This window comes from Denticeps clupeoides, chromosome 8 (assembly GCF_900700375.1).
Source record: "Denticeps clupeoides chromosome 8, fDenClu1.1, whole genome shotgun sequence".
Lineage (NCBI taxonomy): Eukaryota > Metazoa > Chordata > Actinopteri > Clupeiformes > Denticipitidae > Denticeps > Denticeps clupeoides.
This window is the reverse complement of record NC_041714.1, coordinates 568,314-588,172: the sequence shown is the minus strand read 5'-3', so window position 1 is coordinate 588,172 and position 19,859 is coordinate 568,314. Positions and strand designations below refer to the sequence as shown.

The 19,859-nt window shown below is 39.8% G+C and overlaps 2 protein-coding genes across 4 annotated transcripts in view; one reads left to right on the top strand and one right to left on the bottom strand.

The window, feature by feature from the left end:
• Window positions 1-390: 390 nt before the first annotated feature.
• On the bottom strand, window positions 391-3,360 carry agt (angiotensinogen). Its single transcript, XM_028989127.1, has 4 exons — window positions 1,466-3,360; window positions 1,106-1,379; window positions 717-867; window positions 391-585 (listed from the first exon to the last, which is right to left on the bottom strand). Exons 1-4 carry the CDS (start codon window positions 2,259-2,261, stop codon window positions 391-393), a joined length of 1,416 nt encoding a protein of 471 aa, XP_028844960.1. The 5' UTR covers window positions 2,262-3,360.
• A 2,675-nt stretch (window positions 3,361-6,035) lies between these two features.
• Window positions 6,036-19,859, top strand: part of phactr2 (phosphatase and actin regulator 2) — a 35,990-nt gene continuing 22,166 nt past the window's right edge. For 2 of the 3 annotated variants that reach the window (XM_028989943.1, XM_028989940.1), the window contains exon 1: window positions 6,036-6,178. In XM_028989943.1, the coding sequence (XP_028845776.1) occupies window positions 6,046-6,178 (133 nt within the window). In that variant the 5' untranslated portion in view covers window positions 6,036-6,045. Of the gene's footprint in view, window positions 6,179-17,037; window positions 17,253-19,859 lie in introns of those variants that run through there. The other variant, XM_028989942.1, reaches the window with a different exon arrangement.

Genomic DNA, 19,859 nt, shown 5'->3' with positions numbered 1-19,859 from the left:
TGTTTGTTCTCTCTGAGAAACTGAATCAAGCACACAGACTGGCAGAAGAGATCAACAGATAAATCCTGGTTCCTGTCAACTGCTAAATGAGGACTTAGCATGAAACAAACCAGAGGATCACCACAGCCACCACCACCGTAACAACTAAGGGTCAAGTGTGGGGGGTGTCAACTGTAGGGCTTGTCAAAGCCCATTGAGAAATACTGTATGTGATTTTGGGCTATATAAGAAATAAATGTTGTTGACGTGAACTACAACACTGTACACATTAGCAGGCCTACACTTTAGTAGACATAATTTACTTCTGACTCAGAAAAATTAATGAGAGATCCATTCACAACTGAGGGTCAGTTCAAAGGTATCCAAAATCTGTACATTTATTAATGAGCATTACTGTTCAAGAATAAATCCAATGGTAGGATTTGTAATTTTGCCTAACATAAGTATTGCGTTGGTGTTTCGTTCAATTATGGCAAAAAAGAAAGGCCTATTCATGGTGACTTTCAAGGGAATCCTGCCATCCTGGGTCTTGTTTGGCGCTTGGGAGCCTTCTTCAGACATCTCAAAGACCACCTTATTGAATACCTGTAGAAATTGATTTATGATCAGAGGTGTACCTGTTGCATTAGCATGCATTACAAAGGGAATTTGCAGGTCGCTATGGAAGGAGACAGGGACAAATTAATAAACCACCCAACTGGCCTACTAATGCTTACCTTATCTACAGTAATGTTTTCCTTGCTGGTGAGTCTCTGGAACTTGGCGTCTGCTCCAAGCAAGATATTTTCAACCCGCATGTCAGAGAGAACAGCCTTCAGGTCATTCACGGCTGTCAGTGAAAACTTAGGCAGGGAAAGTTCCAAGACCCTGTACACAACAACCAGACACACAGAACACGTGGAAGCATACGTCCAGGGACGTAACACGACACACAGTTGTATCTATCAGCTACTTGTATCTATAAGCTACTTTTAGGTCATGTTCTCCCATATTCAGTTAGCCAGTAATTCTAGCACCTTATACAAGCAACTTCTGCAGTTCCATGTAGATGTCATATGAAAATACATGTTTAATTTGGGTTCCTTTCACCTTCCTTTGGACTTACCTTTCATGCAGATTCTGGTACCAGTTTGAGATGACTGAATTCAAGAGCTGACTTTCTACCTTGTGGAGACTGGATCCTTTGTCAGGAAGCACAAGCAGCATGTAGAAGTGTTTGCTCAGGTCAAGTTTGACCACAGTGCACCTCATTGCCTTGTCATTGAGGTACTTGTATTCTCCTGTGTGAGTCATCATGGGCACTGAGACTGTTGCATTCTCATCAAGCCAAAACTGCTGCAAGTAACTTTCATCTGGCTGAAAAGCTGTCCTCCAGTTACCTGGAAAAGGGTTAGCATCAGTGTCAGTGAAGAACCATGTTATTACCAGCTAAGCTGACCACGCAAATGGGTAAATCTGTTCAGACCTTTAAAATGAACTGAACTGGCAAACAAGAAATCGGTTGATGAATTCAAGCTCTTGAATATTTCTTTATTGCTGCCATCTGATGTTTCCTGGATAAAAGAGTTCACTTGTGCTTCTGCATCTTTTGGCTTGGAGAAGTCCACTGCTCTGACATAGACTGCATCAGAGAATTCCTGTGTCCCACGGACAAAATTCTTGGAAATGTCAATGTTCTGGCTAATGAAGCTCCACACCAGAGTCCTCAGTTCATCTTGTGGCCCTGGCCCATCAAGAGTTATAGAGTTGATTTCCCAGAGGGTCCGGAGCACCTTATGTCCATCGATGAGGTAGACACAGTCCTCTCTCTCAGTGTCTTTATTCAGCCCCAGTAGTCTCTGGTACTGGACTGCCGTTTTCTTAGAGGTGCCGAGGTAGAGGGTTGTAAGAGTACCAAAGATGTTGATAGGGGAGAATAGTGTGTTGGTATCCTTCTGTTTCAGTGTCAGAAATCTGTACATGTGCAGTCCCAGGGAGTTCTGAAGCACAGCCAAAACCTGTGTATGTTCCGTGCTGTTCACAAGGCCTTCGCTCACAATGATGTCACGTGTGTCAGGCTCGGTGGATTCCCGGATCCCAACAGGTGTGACCACCTCAAGCTTTTGCGACTCTGTCGATTGGATTGCTTCACAGCTTACATTCTCTGCAGCAAAGAGGTTAAATGGGTGCACGTACACCCGATTTGCCCTGGAAATTGCAAACCAGGAACTCAAAAGAAGGACGAGGGACAACTCACGCATCTTCAGGAACACTCTGCACATATCTTCTACTGCAAAAACCTAGCATTAGTTCAGGGGAAAAAGCATAGTTACTTTGTGGCCCTTTATCTATGGCTTGTTATGAAATGATATTCAGATATGAACAATACTTTCAGATTGAGGATTAATTTCAAATGAGAGTGTATATTAACATGCAATTCCCAGATTACACTGGTCGTTTTGAGTCCTAAGATTATTATGTTGCTATATGGAGTTGTTGTCATGTGACAATGATGAGGGGGTTGAAATGTACTTTATCCCTCGTATTGAACATTGACCACTGGATGTGGGTTCTGCAAACATTTCAAGTTTCCTTAAATGAATCTGTTTAATGATTACAGATTGGTCATTGTCGATGTTTTCCAGTTATGTCTGGGATTTTAAAACTGACCCACTGAGAAGGTGTTTAATTTATGGTAAAAAATATAATCTGGTTTGATTTTAATGGTAATGTCAAGCAGAATGATCATTTACTGCTTTGTTTTCTTTTTTTATTACTTTACTTTTGAGTCTGTCTCCACCACGAATTCTGAGCATTTGACAAACAATTTCACAAATAAAATATTTATTAGAATTTACCATACTATTAAAGTATATTTCCTGCCTAAGCTGGATGAGAAGAACAAATAGTAATTAAATTATGGTGCATCTGACTCCTGCACATTCTGAGAGAGAAAACCTCTTTGTAAAATTGTGATTGCAGTATTGATTTGATATTTAGCTTTTTATTATATATGAATTATGTTATATGATAATTGTGCAACACAAGCTATTGTTAACTGTATACAATATACATGCCTATGCACAGTGGAGCCATTTAATTGTATAGATTTATATAAACTATAGTTTCACCACAAAATTTGTATTTGAGAATGAGGATTTTGAATTGACAAAAATAAATAAGTAAAATCTGTCTTGTCAAAATTATACTTTTTCCTCACAGCAGATTTGTAAAAATAATCCCTAATCCTACAGAGGCACAGGGGTGCTTCTTTCAAACCTACCTGCAAGTCAAAGAGTATAAATTCTCATTATCACCTGACTGAGACAGCGCAATGGCCTACTTACCCTGAGGCAAGCCGAATCTACTGGAACTGGTCTTGCAATCTTGTCTTCAGAAATCCAATGGACTCTCACAGGTTACACATTAACACAACATTGATTTTTTTTGTGATGAATGACTTGCCTGCTAATAAACAGATGAGACAGGATGTGTCCAGGAAACAGAGAATTTCCAGATTTATCCAGATGTATGTTGTAACAGAGGACAGTGCTCTTTATAGTGGTGTGTTTGTCTCAGGGAGCGTGAGGAGTGAGAATGCCAGATATCATCCGTTTATATTCATATATTAAATGTATATTTACTTTATGGCAACAGTTGGGAGCACAAAAGAAATGATCGTAGTTCAACCAAATAATTGCCATAGTTTTTCATGTAAACCTCCAGGGGGCGCACGTTGTAAGTCGCTCTGGATAAGGGCGTTTGCCAAATGCCTTAAATGTAAAATGTAAATGCAAGCAGGTAGAAGGGAAAGGCAGTGTAGTCTACATTTTTGTAGTGGGTATTCTGTGCTTATTTTATTTTTTGCATATTTAACTTTGCAAAAATTCTCAGACGCTTGTATTTGAACTGGATAAATGTACAGCAACCATAATAGAGCTGCAGGAATTGTATTGAAAACATGGATACAGCATATATTCAAAACATGTTCAAATACTAAGACGTAAAGAAGTATATTAATTGTTCAAATACAGATTGAACCAAATGAATGTGTAGATCTATAAAATGTTCCAAAAGCGTTTGTTCTCGGGCTGCTTAGGTTTCACTTGTCGTCTTGTCTGTGTTGCAGAGTGGTGCTTTCATAACCACATTGTTACATATTTCCTATGCTCAAAAATATTAACAGGAAGGCCCATTTATATTTATCATCATGAGATGACTAACATTTGACAGTAACAGAGAAGACCTGCCAATTTGTTGAACGTGAGATCCCACTTCTTGTGCAGCTTCCAGAAGTTCTCTGGAGTTTTTACTGGACTGGCTGTATAGATTGTGAATCTTTTCCATGAAAGCTTTAAAATGATTTACAGACAAAACTTTGTCTACCTTGCAGTCAGCCTGGTTGCAACACCTGAGTTCCTGCCCAACATAACACTAGCTCCATCAGAAACAAATGCAATCCAGTTTTTTTTTTTAGCCACTCTTCACTGAAGCCTGTAGTGTCCAAACAAGTTAGTAAAGCTTTTTCTATACTTTCTGCAGTTTGGCTCTCCAACTCGAACAGCTCCAGGAATACAAATTCAGGTGTGGCTCCATCAATTGAGGCCTTTACACTGACAATCATAGCAGATTTGTGACTGGCAGATGTAGCCTCATCAATAAGAACAGATAGTTTGTTTGAAGAAGACACAATGCTGTTCACAATTTTTGTCTGCATTTCCGTTGCAACATGTTCAACAATTTTTGTGCAACTATACCTGGAGTGTAGACTAGTGCCCAAGTTCACACCATTTTTTTCCTGAAGTTATACGGTCAAATGTCTGCCAAGCATAACTTACTTTACTCAACTTTTAAACTCTCTAACTTCAAAATACTATGTACAAATAATCAAATTTAGTTTTATATAAATTATATAATTCATTAAATCTACACAAAACATCACAGACATGCACTTTTTTTTTTCTTCTAACATCTGCTTTACCTAGCTTTCTTTCCCTCCATCCTAACCAAGGGTGTCTGTTTTGGAACTCTCTAGCCTGACTCTCACTCCACACGGCTGGCCAGGAGCTCACATCTAAAAAAAAAAAAAAATACAATGGTTTTACAATACAGCACACCATTCTGCTTATTGTAATTATTTTTATTTATTATAATTTTTTTCACGTTTAATTTAACGTGCTTCTGCGCTGTTAATCGCCTGCTGATTAGAATCATGTGTGTGGAAACAGGCAAAACATTAAAACATGTAGGATAGCTGCTCTATTTTACAGTCTATGGGCTCTCCGGGACCAGGATTCCCTACCCCTAAGCTAGGCTGTGTGATGACATGCTTGAGCTAGCTTTAACAACTTTGTAAACTATCCACTTAAAAAAAGCCACTTGTACTTACCAGTGGCAGGAGTAACGCTGACGTCAGTTTCATTATGTTTGTGTTGAGCCGTCAAGGTGGTGGTGGGTTCTTCTAAGGCTGTCTCTGTTGCTACAGCTGGAGGAGCCGGTTTATAAAAACAATAAAAAAAAGTGTCGCTTGTTTTCTCTTCATCTTCATCCGCTACTTTCTGCGACGCTTCTCCGTGCTCTCTTCCTGAGTGAATTTCATATGTTCCCGCCCACACCTTTCCAGCCAATTACAAATGAGCCGCTGAATACCAGACCAATCGCAGAGCAGTGCGCTGTAGTGTAAGCTCATTGGCTCAGTCTTGGCAACAGGAGGAGAGGTGACGCAGCAGCACTACATATAAAGTAGTGGTAATGGACTGACAAAATTACCAGAATTGAATTCTATTCAGGCATTGTCGTCGAAAAAAATATAATACTGTATCAATTTAGCACGTATAACTTATTTCATGACAGACTTTCAAAATGTATATGTAGGTATGACCAGCCTTTCTGTGCAAGTACTGATTGATAGTTAAAGTTTAACTCAGCTACCGTGGGTAATTGTGGGCAAATTTACAGGCAAGATAACTTCCTGTCAGCCTTTTGAAAGCAAATGACGCAGGTTTCCGACTGAAGGAGGGTTGTCACCCTCAACCTCACAGTCAGAGTAGCTGCTACTCTAGAGTCATGACGGAGGAGGACACGTTTCCAGACTGTAAAGTTTACAAGCCGCTGTGTCCCTTGCAGCGTGGCCGCTCGCAGAGCGACACGTCGGGCTTCAGGTGCAGAATCATGACGCGACTCCGGGCTGCCTGCTCAGGTACACACACGCACACCCAAACACACACCTTACAGACACAGACCCGCACACACGCAGACACACAACATGCGTTTTGATATTTCACTTTGGAAATTTGTATTTAATAGTTAATTTCAGTAGGTGTTGGTGATTTCTGGGTCAGAACAGTGTTTAGATGGGTAGTATTATTTTTATCTAAAAGGTGTAAAACCCTGACATTTCACCAAATTTACTGGAGACAACACAAACACACCGATTTCTAATCAATTACATTTTTTGCTCAATGTTGATGCTAAATCCACACACACAGAGTTGCACTATATTGTGTTGCACTCTGTGTGTAGTTTAACTTTAGCAGTGAGAATGTAATACCACTAAACCGTCTGTGAAGATTCTGTCATCTAGGTGTCTGAAAGTTGAGTCATGGCAACTGGACTTTCTTTAAGGCAGAGACGTTTCATCCACAGAACTTTGTCAATCTGAGGGATGTTGGCTTGTGCCCACAAATTTATCCTCCAGGTTGGTTTCCCCTCTATCCCGCCTTGAATAGGCTTGTTAAGTGGAAAAAAGGCAGGGGGTGGATGTGACAGCCCTGCCCTGGCAGCTCCTCCTTTATTTATTTATCTATCATTAAGCAGGTCATTAAATGTAACCAACCTGGTGGCATGTGAATTGGGCCTGATTGTCCTGGGCCTTGTCCAATCTATTTTGCTGCCCTTCCATCCCCAGGAAAATCAGGCCCAATTCACACGTCCACCAGGTTGACCACATTTAACAACCCGCTTAATGGGGGTAGGAGGAGCTGCCAAGATGGGGTTGTCACCCCCCACCCCCCACCTTTGTTTTACTTAACAAGCTTATTCAAGGCAGATTGACAAAGTTCTGTGGATGCAGAATGAAACGTCTCTACCTTAAAGAAATTCCAGTTGCCATGACTCAACTTTCAGACATACCACTAAACAGATTTTGAAGTCAAAATGTAACACTAATACTGGTTACAGAACACATACTCATTTGTGAAATTCATAATGGTCATTATCTCTTTATTGTCCTCAAACTGATATTTGGGGACATAACATTATCAGGTAGTCTGAAGTAAAATGTGAAACAAAAGCAGTTTTCATGCAGCCTGATCTGTTGATTGTGTAAAACCACTTCCTGGCAGCTCATGCAAGTCCTGTCCACCGCCAGCTTGGTCTTCTGCATATTTCCTTTTTCATACCCTACATTTAAATTTAAAGTGTGATTATGATGCAGTCGGTCCTAAGGCAGTTATTTGGATTCCAATGTACTTGGTATCCATTCTTTTATATAAAAGTGGTTTGAAAAATTGGACCTGGCACTCCCAGTTTCCCTTTATACATAATTTAAACAAGAAATGCATCTGAAAATGACTGTTTGAAAGTAATCTAGTTTGTTACATTGCACTTTTAATTATTAAGTTTGCTGGCTCCTTAAAATACATACATATTGCAAAACATGACCAGAAGGTGGCGGACATGGCTCTGAGTAGCCAAGGTGTATTCAGTTTTCTTCTGCTTGATAGCACCATGAGCTTGCCAGTACTATATATAGAACATGTATATAGGACACACATGGTTGCCAAAACTGCATCTATATGGACATTACTGTTCATATGTAATAAAAAAAAATTTTTTTTGAAGATTGCACATGTGTGGAAGGGTTGGGGAGTGAATGATACCAGGACACTTTTTTTACTAGCACAAATATGCTTTGTCAACTTACTTGTCAACTTAAAGTCAACATATGCAAATCATTAAACACTAAATATTGCAAACAACTGTTTACTGACCCATAGAGCCATCAGATTTTGAAACGCGACTCTAATTGAAGAAACTTATTAACAGTTCTGGTGCGTGTGGCCAGGCGGGGCATGTATATTGTACATCTGGAAAGTATTTTTTTTTCTTCAGAATTCTACACACAACATCCCATAATTACAAACTTGAGGTTTTGGCCAATTTATTAAAATCCAAAAACAGAGAAAGCAAATGTACATAAATATTCACAGCCTTTGCCATGAAGCTCAAATTGAGCTCAGGTTCATCCTGTTTCTCCTGATCATTTCTGCAACTTAGTTGGACTCCACCTGCGGAAAAAACAGTTGATTTTTCAACTGTAAGTAGGCAAGGGACTACTTACCCTGAGGCAAGCAGAAACTACTGCTGGAACTGGTCTTGCATTCTTGTCTTAAAAAATCCAATGGACTCTCACAGATTACACATTAACACTACATAGTTTTTTGGTGAATTTCCAGATTCATCCCGATGCATGTTGTAACAGCTGTCTATATAAGGCCCCACATTTGATTGTTCAACAACAACATTTATTTCTTATTTAGCCCATAATCACATACAGTATGTCTCAATGGGCTTTGACAGGCCCTACAGTTGACACCCCCCACACTTGACCCTTCTGCATACAAGGAAAAACTCCACTAAAAAAACTCTAGGAGGGAGAAAAATGAATATTAGTGCAAGGTTGGTGATTATTTGTCCAACAAGAGAAACAGTCCTACAATTGGAGAGGTGGAAAAGTACAAAGTGTAGTATAGAGCATCTGTCCATGTTTGGATGTACTGGACAGTGCAAAGTAGGTTTTAGTCCAGTTTCTTGGTGTACATTATGTGTCCATTATAATTTTACTGGTCAATTTGAAGATAAAAAAAAGTTTTTTTATTCAAACTCTATACTTTTATTATATCAAAACTTAAAACCTTTGGGTTACTGGCTCCAGAATTAAGCCCATTTAGTTTCCAGTTGTATCCAGATGAGGTAGGTAGGTGGAATGTTTGTCTTTGTGCAATGTTATATGCAAAATAGAGAGAGAGAATTTGTCTTAGTGCATGTGTGTGCAATACATGTGCATGTCTGCGGTGCTGTGATGTACAACAAATATTATAAACACGCCCAAAAGTAAATATATATGCTAATGAATGTAGATTTGTCCATCTGTTGTATTTATTAGTACTACCTTATGTATGGGGAAGGTGTGTTTTGAGATGTAACCTATCAGTGTGTGTGGCGCGCGTAGGAGGGAGGGATGAGGATGGATGGATTACATGAGATCTTGGTGTATTTGCTCTCTTGCTACTTAGCATGCCTCATCACTCTCTATGCTTAACACAAATAATTACAAATAATGTACGTTCTAATAAACGCTAATGTTAGTTAGCAATCATAAAAATACGATACCTTGTAGGATTTAGGTGCTGTAGTATTGACAAAGTACTTTTATGGTAAGCCAGGTCCGTTTTACAGTGTATATACTGCACTACGTTGTCCACGCAGCATAAAAAGGTCCCCCACTTCAGACATTTTATGCCTTTTACGCACACCGGTATCTTTATTTTCCGCCAATAAATCGCGCATCCTTAAATCTTTGAAATGCGCATCAGTTCAAACAGTCCGTGTAGAACAATGATAACGGTGCTGCGCAGCTCCACACTGTGTAGTTCCGTGGGCATGATAAAACAATAGATGGACTTTGGTGACTAATTAAACAAAGCCTCGAGGCAAAGAATTTTCCTCGAATATTTTTTGTAATCGAATCATTCAAGTTATTCGAATAATCGTTTCAGCCCTAATCCCAACAACATTCTCTAACCTGGCAAGGAGAATAGTGTGATCGATAGTGTCAAATGCTGCACTCAGATCAAGCAGGTCAAGCAGCGAGATGCGTCCCTGATCAGAGGCCAACAGCAGGTCATTAACCACTTTAACCAGCACTGTCTCAGTGCTATGATGAGATTTAAATCCCGATTGATATACTTCATGGATATTGTTGCTGTCTAGGTATACGACGTTTTCTAATATTTTTGACAATCGGAAGGTTGGATATTGGTCTATAATTTGAAAGCTGACTGCGATCAAGATCGGGCTTTTTAATCAGGGGTCTGATGACTGCTGTCTTGAATGAACTTGGTACGTGGCCGGTGATAAGCAACAAGTTAATCATTTTGAGGATAGGATTTAGAATATCGGGTGCTAATTGTTTAAGGAACCTTGTAGGAAGAGGATCCAAAGCGAAATTACATTGATTTGACGACGAGATTAGTTTAATTAGTTCATGCTCTTTAATAAGGTTGAAGCGTTCTAATCGGTGGTCCGCTATTTGAAGATTATTTTCCGTAGAAATATCGACGGAGCTGTTTGTTGTGCTTTTAATTTTCTCTATTCAAAGAAATTCATAAAATCGTTGCTACTATGATGATATTGAGTGGTAGTATCCATTTCTGTCTTATTCCTGGTTAGTTTGGCTATAGTGTTAAAAAGGAATCTGGGATTAACCACCAGGACTCTTCATAGAGCTGGCTTGGCACCTACACTGAGCAATTGGGGGAGAAGAGACTTAGTCAGGGAGGTGATCAAGAACCTGGTGGTCACTCTGTCAGAGCTCCAGATGTTGTTTGTAGACAAAAGAGAACCTTCTAGAAGGACAACCATTTCGGCAGCATTTCACCAATCAGGCCTGTATGGTAGAGTGGCCAGACGGAAGCCACATGGCAATTTGCTTAAAGCCATCTGAAGGAACTCATAGGCAATGAGAAACAAAATTCTCAGGGCTGATGAGACCAAGAGTGAAACCGTGTGAATGCCAGGCATCGCGTTTGGAGGAAACCAGACACCTCTCATTACCAGGCCAATACTATCCCTACAGTGAAGCACGGTGGTGGCAGCATCATACTGTGGGGATTTTTTTCAGCTGCAGGAACTGGGGGACTGGTCAGGATATAGGGAAAGATGACTGCAGCAGGCACATGTGTGTGTACAGACCCATCCTGGATGAAAGTCTGCTCCATTATTTTCAGAGTAATCTTGAAAGTTCAAACAAAAAAATACATTTGGCCATTATAAAATCCTGTATTAAAGTTCTTGTTTGGAGGCTGATGTGAACACAGGGATGCATAGCTTCGTTAGCAAGCTTAGCCTAGCTTAGCTAAGGTTAAGACTTACAAAACAGGATTTTATAATGGGCAAATATATTCAAAACAATTCTCCAGCCTTACCTATGAAATGTAATCCCCCGGGATCTGGTTTGGAGCGTACAGCGGTTTGTACAGCCCCAAGCAGCACAAGAGTGAGGCATTTTTATGCACTTCTCTCCATAGACATGTAGATGCTTCACTCCACAGCAGAGCCTATCACAATATGGCAGCGACGTTGACGTACGATGCAGCTCGTCATGCGGCATCTACCCAAATGTCTATGTGAGTCACGAATCTGAGGTCTCCATTGAATCGAATCGAAAGTCATGTGACCAAACACGTCACATTCAACTGAAGTGAGACTTCAGTCAGCTCGCAAACTTTGAGAGAATGAGTGATATGTTGCCGATTCAATCAATGTACTAATCATTTAAATCGCAGTTTTTTCATTCATGTAATCACACAGACTGACATCGCAATTACAATTGCGATTAGATTAATCGTGCAGCTATACATGGAACGGTCTGTTTTATTTTCTGTTCTGTTCAAAAGCATTTTCAATATACAGTTGTCATTTTGCTGAGGTTTGTAGCAGATGTGAAATGCACCCTTAAGACAAGCTGTATTGTGTGGTGGGTAGAACAAATCTCCCTGCACTTGTGTGATTTACTTTAGTTGAGTCATACGCTGCACTGGGACTGGTAGCTTGTATTGAGCTCCACTTGTATTTTGCTTTCACTATTGAACAGTAATAGTAAGGTAGGTGTGACCTCATGTATTATTACTGAACACATTCATTCAACTAGGCATAGCTAAATTACCAGACATTAATACTTTTTTTTTCTTTCAAGATTTGTATTAGTCATGTGCAAAGCTATACCAGTACAACACACAGTGAAATGCTTTAGGACTCTTGCTAGAAATAAAGATGAATTTAATGTATGAAATGTCGTAGGGTTACCAGACATTCCTCTGAATTTTTTTTTATTTTTATTTTTTTAGACCTGGAAATTGTTTCTGGCTGGGTTTTTAGAATTGTCTGGGTTTTCAACATAAATATTCACTTCCACTTGCACTAGTAGATCAGTTTCCCTTCACTTGCGCTAGTTGAAGCATCACTAGCATCTCTAAGTCTGAACATTCTAGAATGCTAAAACAAGGAATGGGCCATGAACTGAAGGGAGCAGGGTGGGGCACATAGTGACAGTAGCACTGAGATCAGACCTGAGGACTGACTTTCAATTTATACAGAAGCGAGGAGAAGAGTTTGAGAAATGCTGATCTATCAAGTTGAGATCAGGTGCTGTCAGGCCAGTCAAGTTCCTACAAACCAAACTTGCTCATCCATGTCATTATGTACCTTTCTTTGTGCAGAGACCAGTGGTGCTTTGCTCCACCGTATCTGCAATTTGCATTACACTTGCTGATGTAAGGCTTGGATGCAGCTGCTTGGCCATGGAAACCCATTCCATAAACACTCTACGCACTGTCCTTGAGTTAATCTGAAGAGTTCTGGAAGTCTGGAACCATTGACTGCTTAAAGTCAGCGACTTATGCTCACTGTGTACCTCAGCATGCCTTGACCCTGCTCTGTGGATTTATATGGCCTACCACTTTGCGGCTGTTGTTCCCAATTACTTGTACTTTATAATACCACTAACGGTTGATGGTAATATGAACTATTGAGGAAAGGACTTACTTCACCTGTCACATTACCCTGATGGAACTCAGTGAGCTCCTGAGAATAACTCATTCTTTCACTATTGTTTGTACAAGCAGGCCGCATGAGCTTTTCTACACCTGATTTGACAGCATTTCAAATCTATTATTTGGAGGTGTGTCCCAATACTTTTGGCAATATAATTGTAACCAAGTAAAGTTTTACTATTAAACATGAAAAAGTTTGAATTATTTGAAATGGTTATATGGTTAAGTCAACAGCAGCTAAATAATAATTCAGAACAAATAATATACATTGAATGAATGCCTTAAAAATAGATATTCAGATGAAATGAAGTAGCCTACTCACATAACAATGTGGACATTAAAGGCGTGAAATAAATGCAGCGTTTTAAGGCAGTCATAAGAAATTATCATGGGAAATTTCTCTATAGACTACAAAAGCTTCCACTGTTATTTGCTTTCTTTGAGTTCTAGATTATAACAAGCCGTATAAATCACATCAGTGTTTTTTAGTCCAGGTCTGAGATTTATATGTGATATTATGTTCTAGATAATCAATTACAACATTAAAAATAATTAGGTAATAAACTTTTTGGGTGGCCCAAACAAATTTTCCTTGTCAGTAGAGAACAAATTTGTTGAATATATGAGAAGCAGATGGTTGAACTGCAACCTGTGAGTAACTGTCAAATTACCAAAGCAACCAGATGGGGCAGTTGTGGCCTAGCGGTTAAGGAATCGGCCCCGTAATCAGAAGGTTGCCGGTTCGAATCCCGATCCGCCAAGGTGCCACTGAGGTGCCACTGAGCAAAGCATCGTCCCCACACACTGCTCCCCGGGTGCCTGTCATGGCTGCCCACTGCTCACTCAGGGTGATGGGTTAAATGCAGAGGACAAATTTCACTGTGTGCACCGTGTGCTGTGCTGCTGTGTATCACATGTGACAATCACTTCATTTCATATGGCATACAGGATGTATCCTCTTAACCCTAAAATGCCAGAACCAAGGGTTTTGTTCTGTTTTTTCCATTCTGAGTTACCATCAGGAAATGCCAGTTTGATGTACATATCAAAAACCAGTGATGAAAACTTGGCACTCGTCCCCCACTCTACAAATTGCGTGATTAGGCAGTGCCGACATGCTGAGAACTGGTCGTCTTCTCCAGCAGTGCTCCCAGAATAGAAAGATGTTAAAGCTCTTGCATTGTTATTCTGGAAGGCTTGGTTTGGAATAGTGATGGTTTAAATGGTGCTTGTGTGGTTGGTGTCTAATTACCATTGGCTGTCTAATGACATGAGCCCTGCAGCACAGCTATTTGTAAACTGTTACACTTTCATAACAGCAGCATTGTTCACCTTTTTCCACATTTGAAATATTTCTAATTTGCATTGGAATGCAGGCCCTGTCTGTATAGCAGCTCTTTAATATCTTTGAAGGCAAACAGTGGACTTCTCGACTGGTCACTACATCAGGATTCATCCATCAATAGTGTGGAAACCAGCTGTTGCAGAGGAAGCCACATGATCATACAATTGCAATACAGAGAACAGAGGGCTGGAACAGGATAATCACACAAACCCACCTCACCCACAACCACAGTCCCATTTGCTATTTAGCCCAAAAACAAATGGTGTGTGTAAACTGGTGATTCTAAACTAGCTCTAGGGCATGTATGTGTAAGAGAACTTTGTGTGAGTTTTTCTCTATGACTGACAGGGATAGGGGTTGTTCCTGCCTCAAACCCTGCCTGCTCAAGGAATATGGCTAGTTTAGTAATTATGCAGTAGACATCAACACTATTTAGTTTAAATGCCAGTCTTTATATGAAAACAATGTATAGAATAGTTCAGCTTACATCATTGCAATGAGGACATGCTATATGGTGTAATACAACACCTTTTCTTTTAAATCTCTCTGTTTTTGACTCATTTGATTTGTGCCATGAGAGCTGGCTATTTTCAGCTAAACATCAATATGGTGTGGATGACAGTTTCCAGAATAATGTAATAAATCAATAAGCCTGTATTGAGTGTTGTATTACTATTTCCAAATATTATACATTTTTATGAATCCATTAAAACAGAATGCTTTCTCTGGGGGCTTCACATCAGTTGCCCCTACAGCAGGAAATGAAAGAAAAGTACAGAATGTTAGGTGAAGTGCAGTTAGCTGAACACTTTGAGATTCTAAATGCTGCCCTGTTTGGTTGTTTTGTGGTCAGTGGACTGAACGTTACTTCTCCTCTTTCTCCTGTGTTTATTTTAATGTCAGATGAGAGGCTGACAGAGGTTGGTGTTGTCACCATAGAAATGTGGAGGCAGGGGCTGGAACCACAGAGAAGAGCCATGTGCTCCGGTTTCACCTCCGAGCAGTAAGAAGCATCTCTTCTGAATCAGATGGGAGGCGTCGAGTGTGGGTGCAGACATTTAGAAGAGGAGTCTTATTCTTTGATCCCTGATTACCCCTCCTTAGCCTACACTAACAGGGAGGACATGCTGTTTTTCCCCCTTTTCATGCTTGAGTTTTTATATAAGATTGAGGTTTATATAAGATGCTGTTTTTTTGTTGCCTTCAGAAATGCCTCTGATGACTCATTGGTTGGGTTACAGAGTATATTTTTGCCTCTAAATGTGTTTATTCTCCCCACCCCCAGATCAAATGCTGTCTATGGGGGATGGACGAGCAACATAATAATGCTGTGTTTTTTAAAAGATAAGTGATGCTACCCTGTAATTTTTTAACAATAAGCCATCGTAAATTTAACTGATGTTGTTGTAAAAGCTGTTAAAAGTAGCAGCTCTCATTGCTCCCGGAAATATCAGGTTGACCTTTTCTTTTTTGTTAACCTAATAGTCAAATGGTAAACCATCTCTGTTAAACAGTTCCATCTGTGCTCTTCAGTGTGGCTCCAATGGCCCTGTTTTGGCAATCAGTGTTGCTCTCAGACATGAATGCTGGACTTTGGTGCCTTTTTTCATGAGCCCAGTGGAAAAACTGCTGTCCAGTCTGCATGTTAAAATCCCACTTCTAAATGGAGCACATGACCTCTGATAAATTCAACCAATTATGAGTGTTCCAATATATAAGATGGATCTATGCAGGTATTTTTTGGTGAAGAGCAGGTCTGGCTAGTCACATTGAAGTGATGTGAAAGTAAACATGAAGTTATCGTCATTGTGAAACACTGCAGCACAGCACATGGTGACCCAATGAAATGTGTCCTCTACTTTTAACAGGCAACCTTCCGATTATGGGTCTGCTTCCTTACCCGCTAGGCCACCACAGCCACTTCTTTGTAATGTTTTTAATATGACCATAAAACATCTCACTAATGTGATAGAGAACTGCAGGAGGTTCTTGACCCTAAACAAAGTTTGTTGTTGCTGGAAGGTTGTCATACTTACAATAATTATATGGAACGTTAAGTATAATCACCTGGAGTTAAATTTGAGGTTTAGACCTCAAATTTAACTCTAGGTTGTATGAGTTAAATAAACTAATATTCCACTTCTTTTCAACTTAACATTGAATATATTTGCAGCAATGGGTTCAGGCGAAGAAGTGGTGCTAAATGCACTGGACAGGACTAACTGCTTTCTCTTAGCAGCAGCCATTTATCCAAGGATCTTGGGTAATGCCTGGCAGGAAGTGGTGAAGGACGTTTTGTATATGTATAAAGTATTTGGTTTTGCTGCACATTGCATGTGATATGAAATGTTTGTCCAACGTCTCATCATATATCTTGTTCATAGCTTGCAGCCTCATTTTACTTCCACCCTTTAGCTATTGCAACAGGAAATAAAATTATCTGTGGCAGTGATTCATCCATCTTGATCCTTGGCCAGTTTTAACATCAAGCCTCAGACTGAAAATAAACCAGAACTGTCAGAGAATTTCACCCACGACAAAAGCACCCATCAAAGCCCCATGTTTGTGTCTTTGCCCACAATTAATTTGGTGAATTTTTGATGTGCTGCTTATCTGCACTCACTGTTCAGTCCAGGCAAACTTGGTTTTGCATTTTGATGACTTTTTACAAAATATTAGCTGTATTTACTGTATTCAAACATTTGTAAAAGCTTTAAAGGTTATGGGCCCTACCAAACTGTATATTGTTTGGCGTATGCTCTCGTCTTCTGACTCTGCAGCCTCAGGCTGGAGTGAGGAATGGTTAAAAGCCCCAGTGGACTGGGAGGATCCACTTGATGGGCTCTTGTTGGCTCAATCAGCTACGCTAATGGATGTAATGGTTGTTTGTCAGCCCTGGGATCTGTTGGGCTTCCTGGTGCGGTTTGATGCAGCAAAAAGGAAAGGAATGCTGTCAGAGAAATCTTTCCATGTGGGAGGGCCTAAGAGCTGAGAACGAGAGTGTTAGAGAGCAGGAGGGAGAGAGTGAGAGAGAAAGGAGGGGACCTACTCACTGAAGCTTTTCTTCTCTTTCCTTCAAGTCATGGAACATGCACGTGAGTGTCTCTATTTATGTTTTTGACACTATTTAAGATTGGTGACTTGCTGGCACTTTGGCATGAGCTTTTGTGTCACCAGTAGGCTGGTGAGGTACAGTGTGTGCATGTAATGGTAGGAAGTCACTGTGAAAGTCACTTGGACACAGCTCAGCTGGCTCATGTGTGTTGGTGCTGTCAGATCGAATTGTATTTCTAATGGAAACAGTTTCATCTGCTAAATAAACAACCAACCTGGAAGTGATTCTTCTGGATTATAGTCTGGCTATATTTAGTCCATGTCATGAGATGTGTTCAGTTAAGGTTGCTCTGCTTTCTGGATTTCTCTTTACAGTTTGAAAGATTGCAATAATACATGTTCACTTTGAAAAAAATCAAGCAGAGCCGGTTTCAAATGTGGTTAGTTTATCTGTACGTGCTGACGTGACCTGGACATTAAGATCAGGTTTAGTTATCATGAGTAGATTTAGTTCCATAATAGACAGTGGTTTCTCTATGTTCCTGCATTTGTTTTGAATAGAAACGCAGTATTTGGTTTATTTGCTTAACCGTTGACCACAGGGACCATCATATCTGAAGAGTGTCTTTCCATTTCCTTGTGATGCGCCACATTGATTTGAACTTCATTCAACATCTTGTGCACTTGAACCAGGATGATATTTATATTTTAATCATGTACAGCACTACTTGTAAAATGAAAGCGGTCTAGTGACATTTTTCATTTCTGAAGCATTAAATGACACGTCTAGTGTGCCGGACATTGGTCTGTGGGTGCTTTCAGTGAGCAGAAGCTTGTTCTTAGCGTGGGATGTGAGGCTGTTTCTCTTTCTTTCTCTCTGTCACCAGACTTAGAACCATCAGTCACTGCTTCCCCACACTGTGAAACATAATGCTCTCAATTCTCCCTGCAATGCTCTATTATTAAATGTCCTACATCTCCAAATGAGAGCCATACTGGCCGGGGAGAATACTCCCGCTTCCTGACAGGATGTCAAGTATTGATCGACAAGGTCTTCAATACCTTGCTTTGAGCCATTAGTAGACAATCAGCCCAGCAATTGCAAAAGGATTTTGTCTTAAAACGGGGAAGAGACCAGTTCAGTGTGCCCTGGCCTCATTAGTGCTCTTAAGAATTAAGTTTCTCCACTGTTCATTTTTTTATTAAGTTGACAAGCCTTGCAGTTGTTAGTGGAGTTGTAGGTGGGACCAAAAAAGCCTAAACCTAAATGTTAATTTTTTTGGTAAATAAATTCTGTTTTAATCTCTCAAATTTCTATTTGTAAGCATAAAAAAGAACTGTCTATTTTTATCAGCACATAAGGATTTTGCTATAGGCTTTTGGGGTTAATAAATAAATCAGTAAAGTGAAAGAAGAGCTAAAATGCAAAACTAAAACAATAATTACCTAGCATTTTGTGCTGAGTCGGCCAGTTAATATAATATTATCAAGTCGTGCCCCATGGGACTGAGCGGTATTTGTATTTTGAGAACATCTCAGACTGCTTCCCTTTAGATTATTGTTTGTGTTCTTCAAGTGTAGCAGGCTTGTTGTGGTGTTGTGTTGCTGCCTACCTCCCTGGGATGAGTCACTTTGCAGTGCGGAAAATGCCAAGGCATACTAATGCTGAACTAAAAGTATTTATGACCAAGCTGGGAAATGTTGACTATGTTGGGGTTGAGAGATGTTTCATTTGTGTGTATGTCTTCAGAAAACAGCAAGAATATGGTAGATTTTGAAGAATGTTATTTAAGCTTATTGCACTCGGCTGCAATCAGACGAACAAATTGAAATCATGCTATTTTCTGACCTTTTTAAAAATACTGTTATTGTATTAAAATGTTTTTTTTTAGTAATTGATCCTTGCCCTCAAACCAACCAAAACATTACAATCACCAAAACAACTCTGACCAACTGAGGCTGGGCACCTTTGAAAGTGTCCTGTGGTATCTGGTACTAAGATCATTTTAGATCTAAATTGCGCAGTGGTCCCTCCATGGAAAACACTTCCATTTTAGGTGCACACAACAGATGCTTAATCTGATATTATTCATTAGAAAATGAGACCATCTTCCTTTATTCTGTATAAAATAATGGTCTGACAAAGATTTCAAAGCAGACTGGGGGTTTCAAGATGTGGTGTTTAAGCTCCATCTATCTGGAGACATCTGGCCAGAATCATGGAAGAGTCTTCATGGAAGAGTTGCAGGCAAAAAGCCCCACCTCAAACACTGAAACAAGCAACACAACTTGTGTGCAGAAACATTTCAGCGGGTGCTCTGGACAGGCCTGGAGAGTGGTACAGTAATGAGTGTCTAGAGGCAATAGTGTCTGAAGACAGTAAATGGTAATACTTCCACTTAAGTACATATTTGCCTTCAAATGTACAGTGATTTATTGTGGCTCTTATTTACTGATTAAATCAATCCATTTAGGTGAACGAAATTTGTCAATTCTGATATAGATTTTTTTAATGGAATGCAATTAATTACTCTGCCACTGATAATTATTAAAATGATCATATATGTACATTTACAACATTTATCAGACAACCTAATACAGAACAACTTACAATCATTAGTGACAGGTACAGTCACCCTGGAGACACT

Coding starts and splice junctions, on each gene's coding strand:
- agt (XM_028989127.1), bottom strand. CDS start 2,261: ATGTGCAGAGTGTTCCTGAAGATGCGTGAGTTGTCCCTCGTCCTTCTT. Junction 1,380..1,465: donor CAGTTCAGTTCATTTTAAAG/GTCTGAACAGAT, acceptor ACCCTTTTCCAG/GTAACTGGAGGACAGCTTTT. Junction 868..1,105: donor TACCAGAATCTGCATGAAAG/GTAAGTCCAAAG, acceptor TGTTGTGTACAG/GGTCTTGGAACTTTCCCTGC.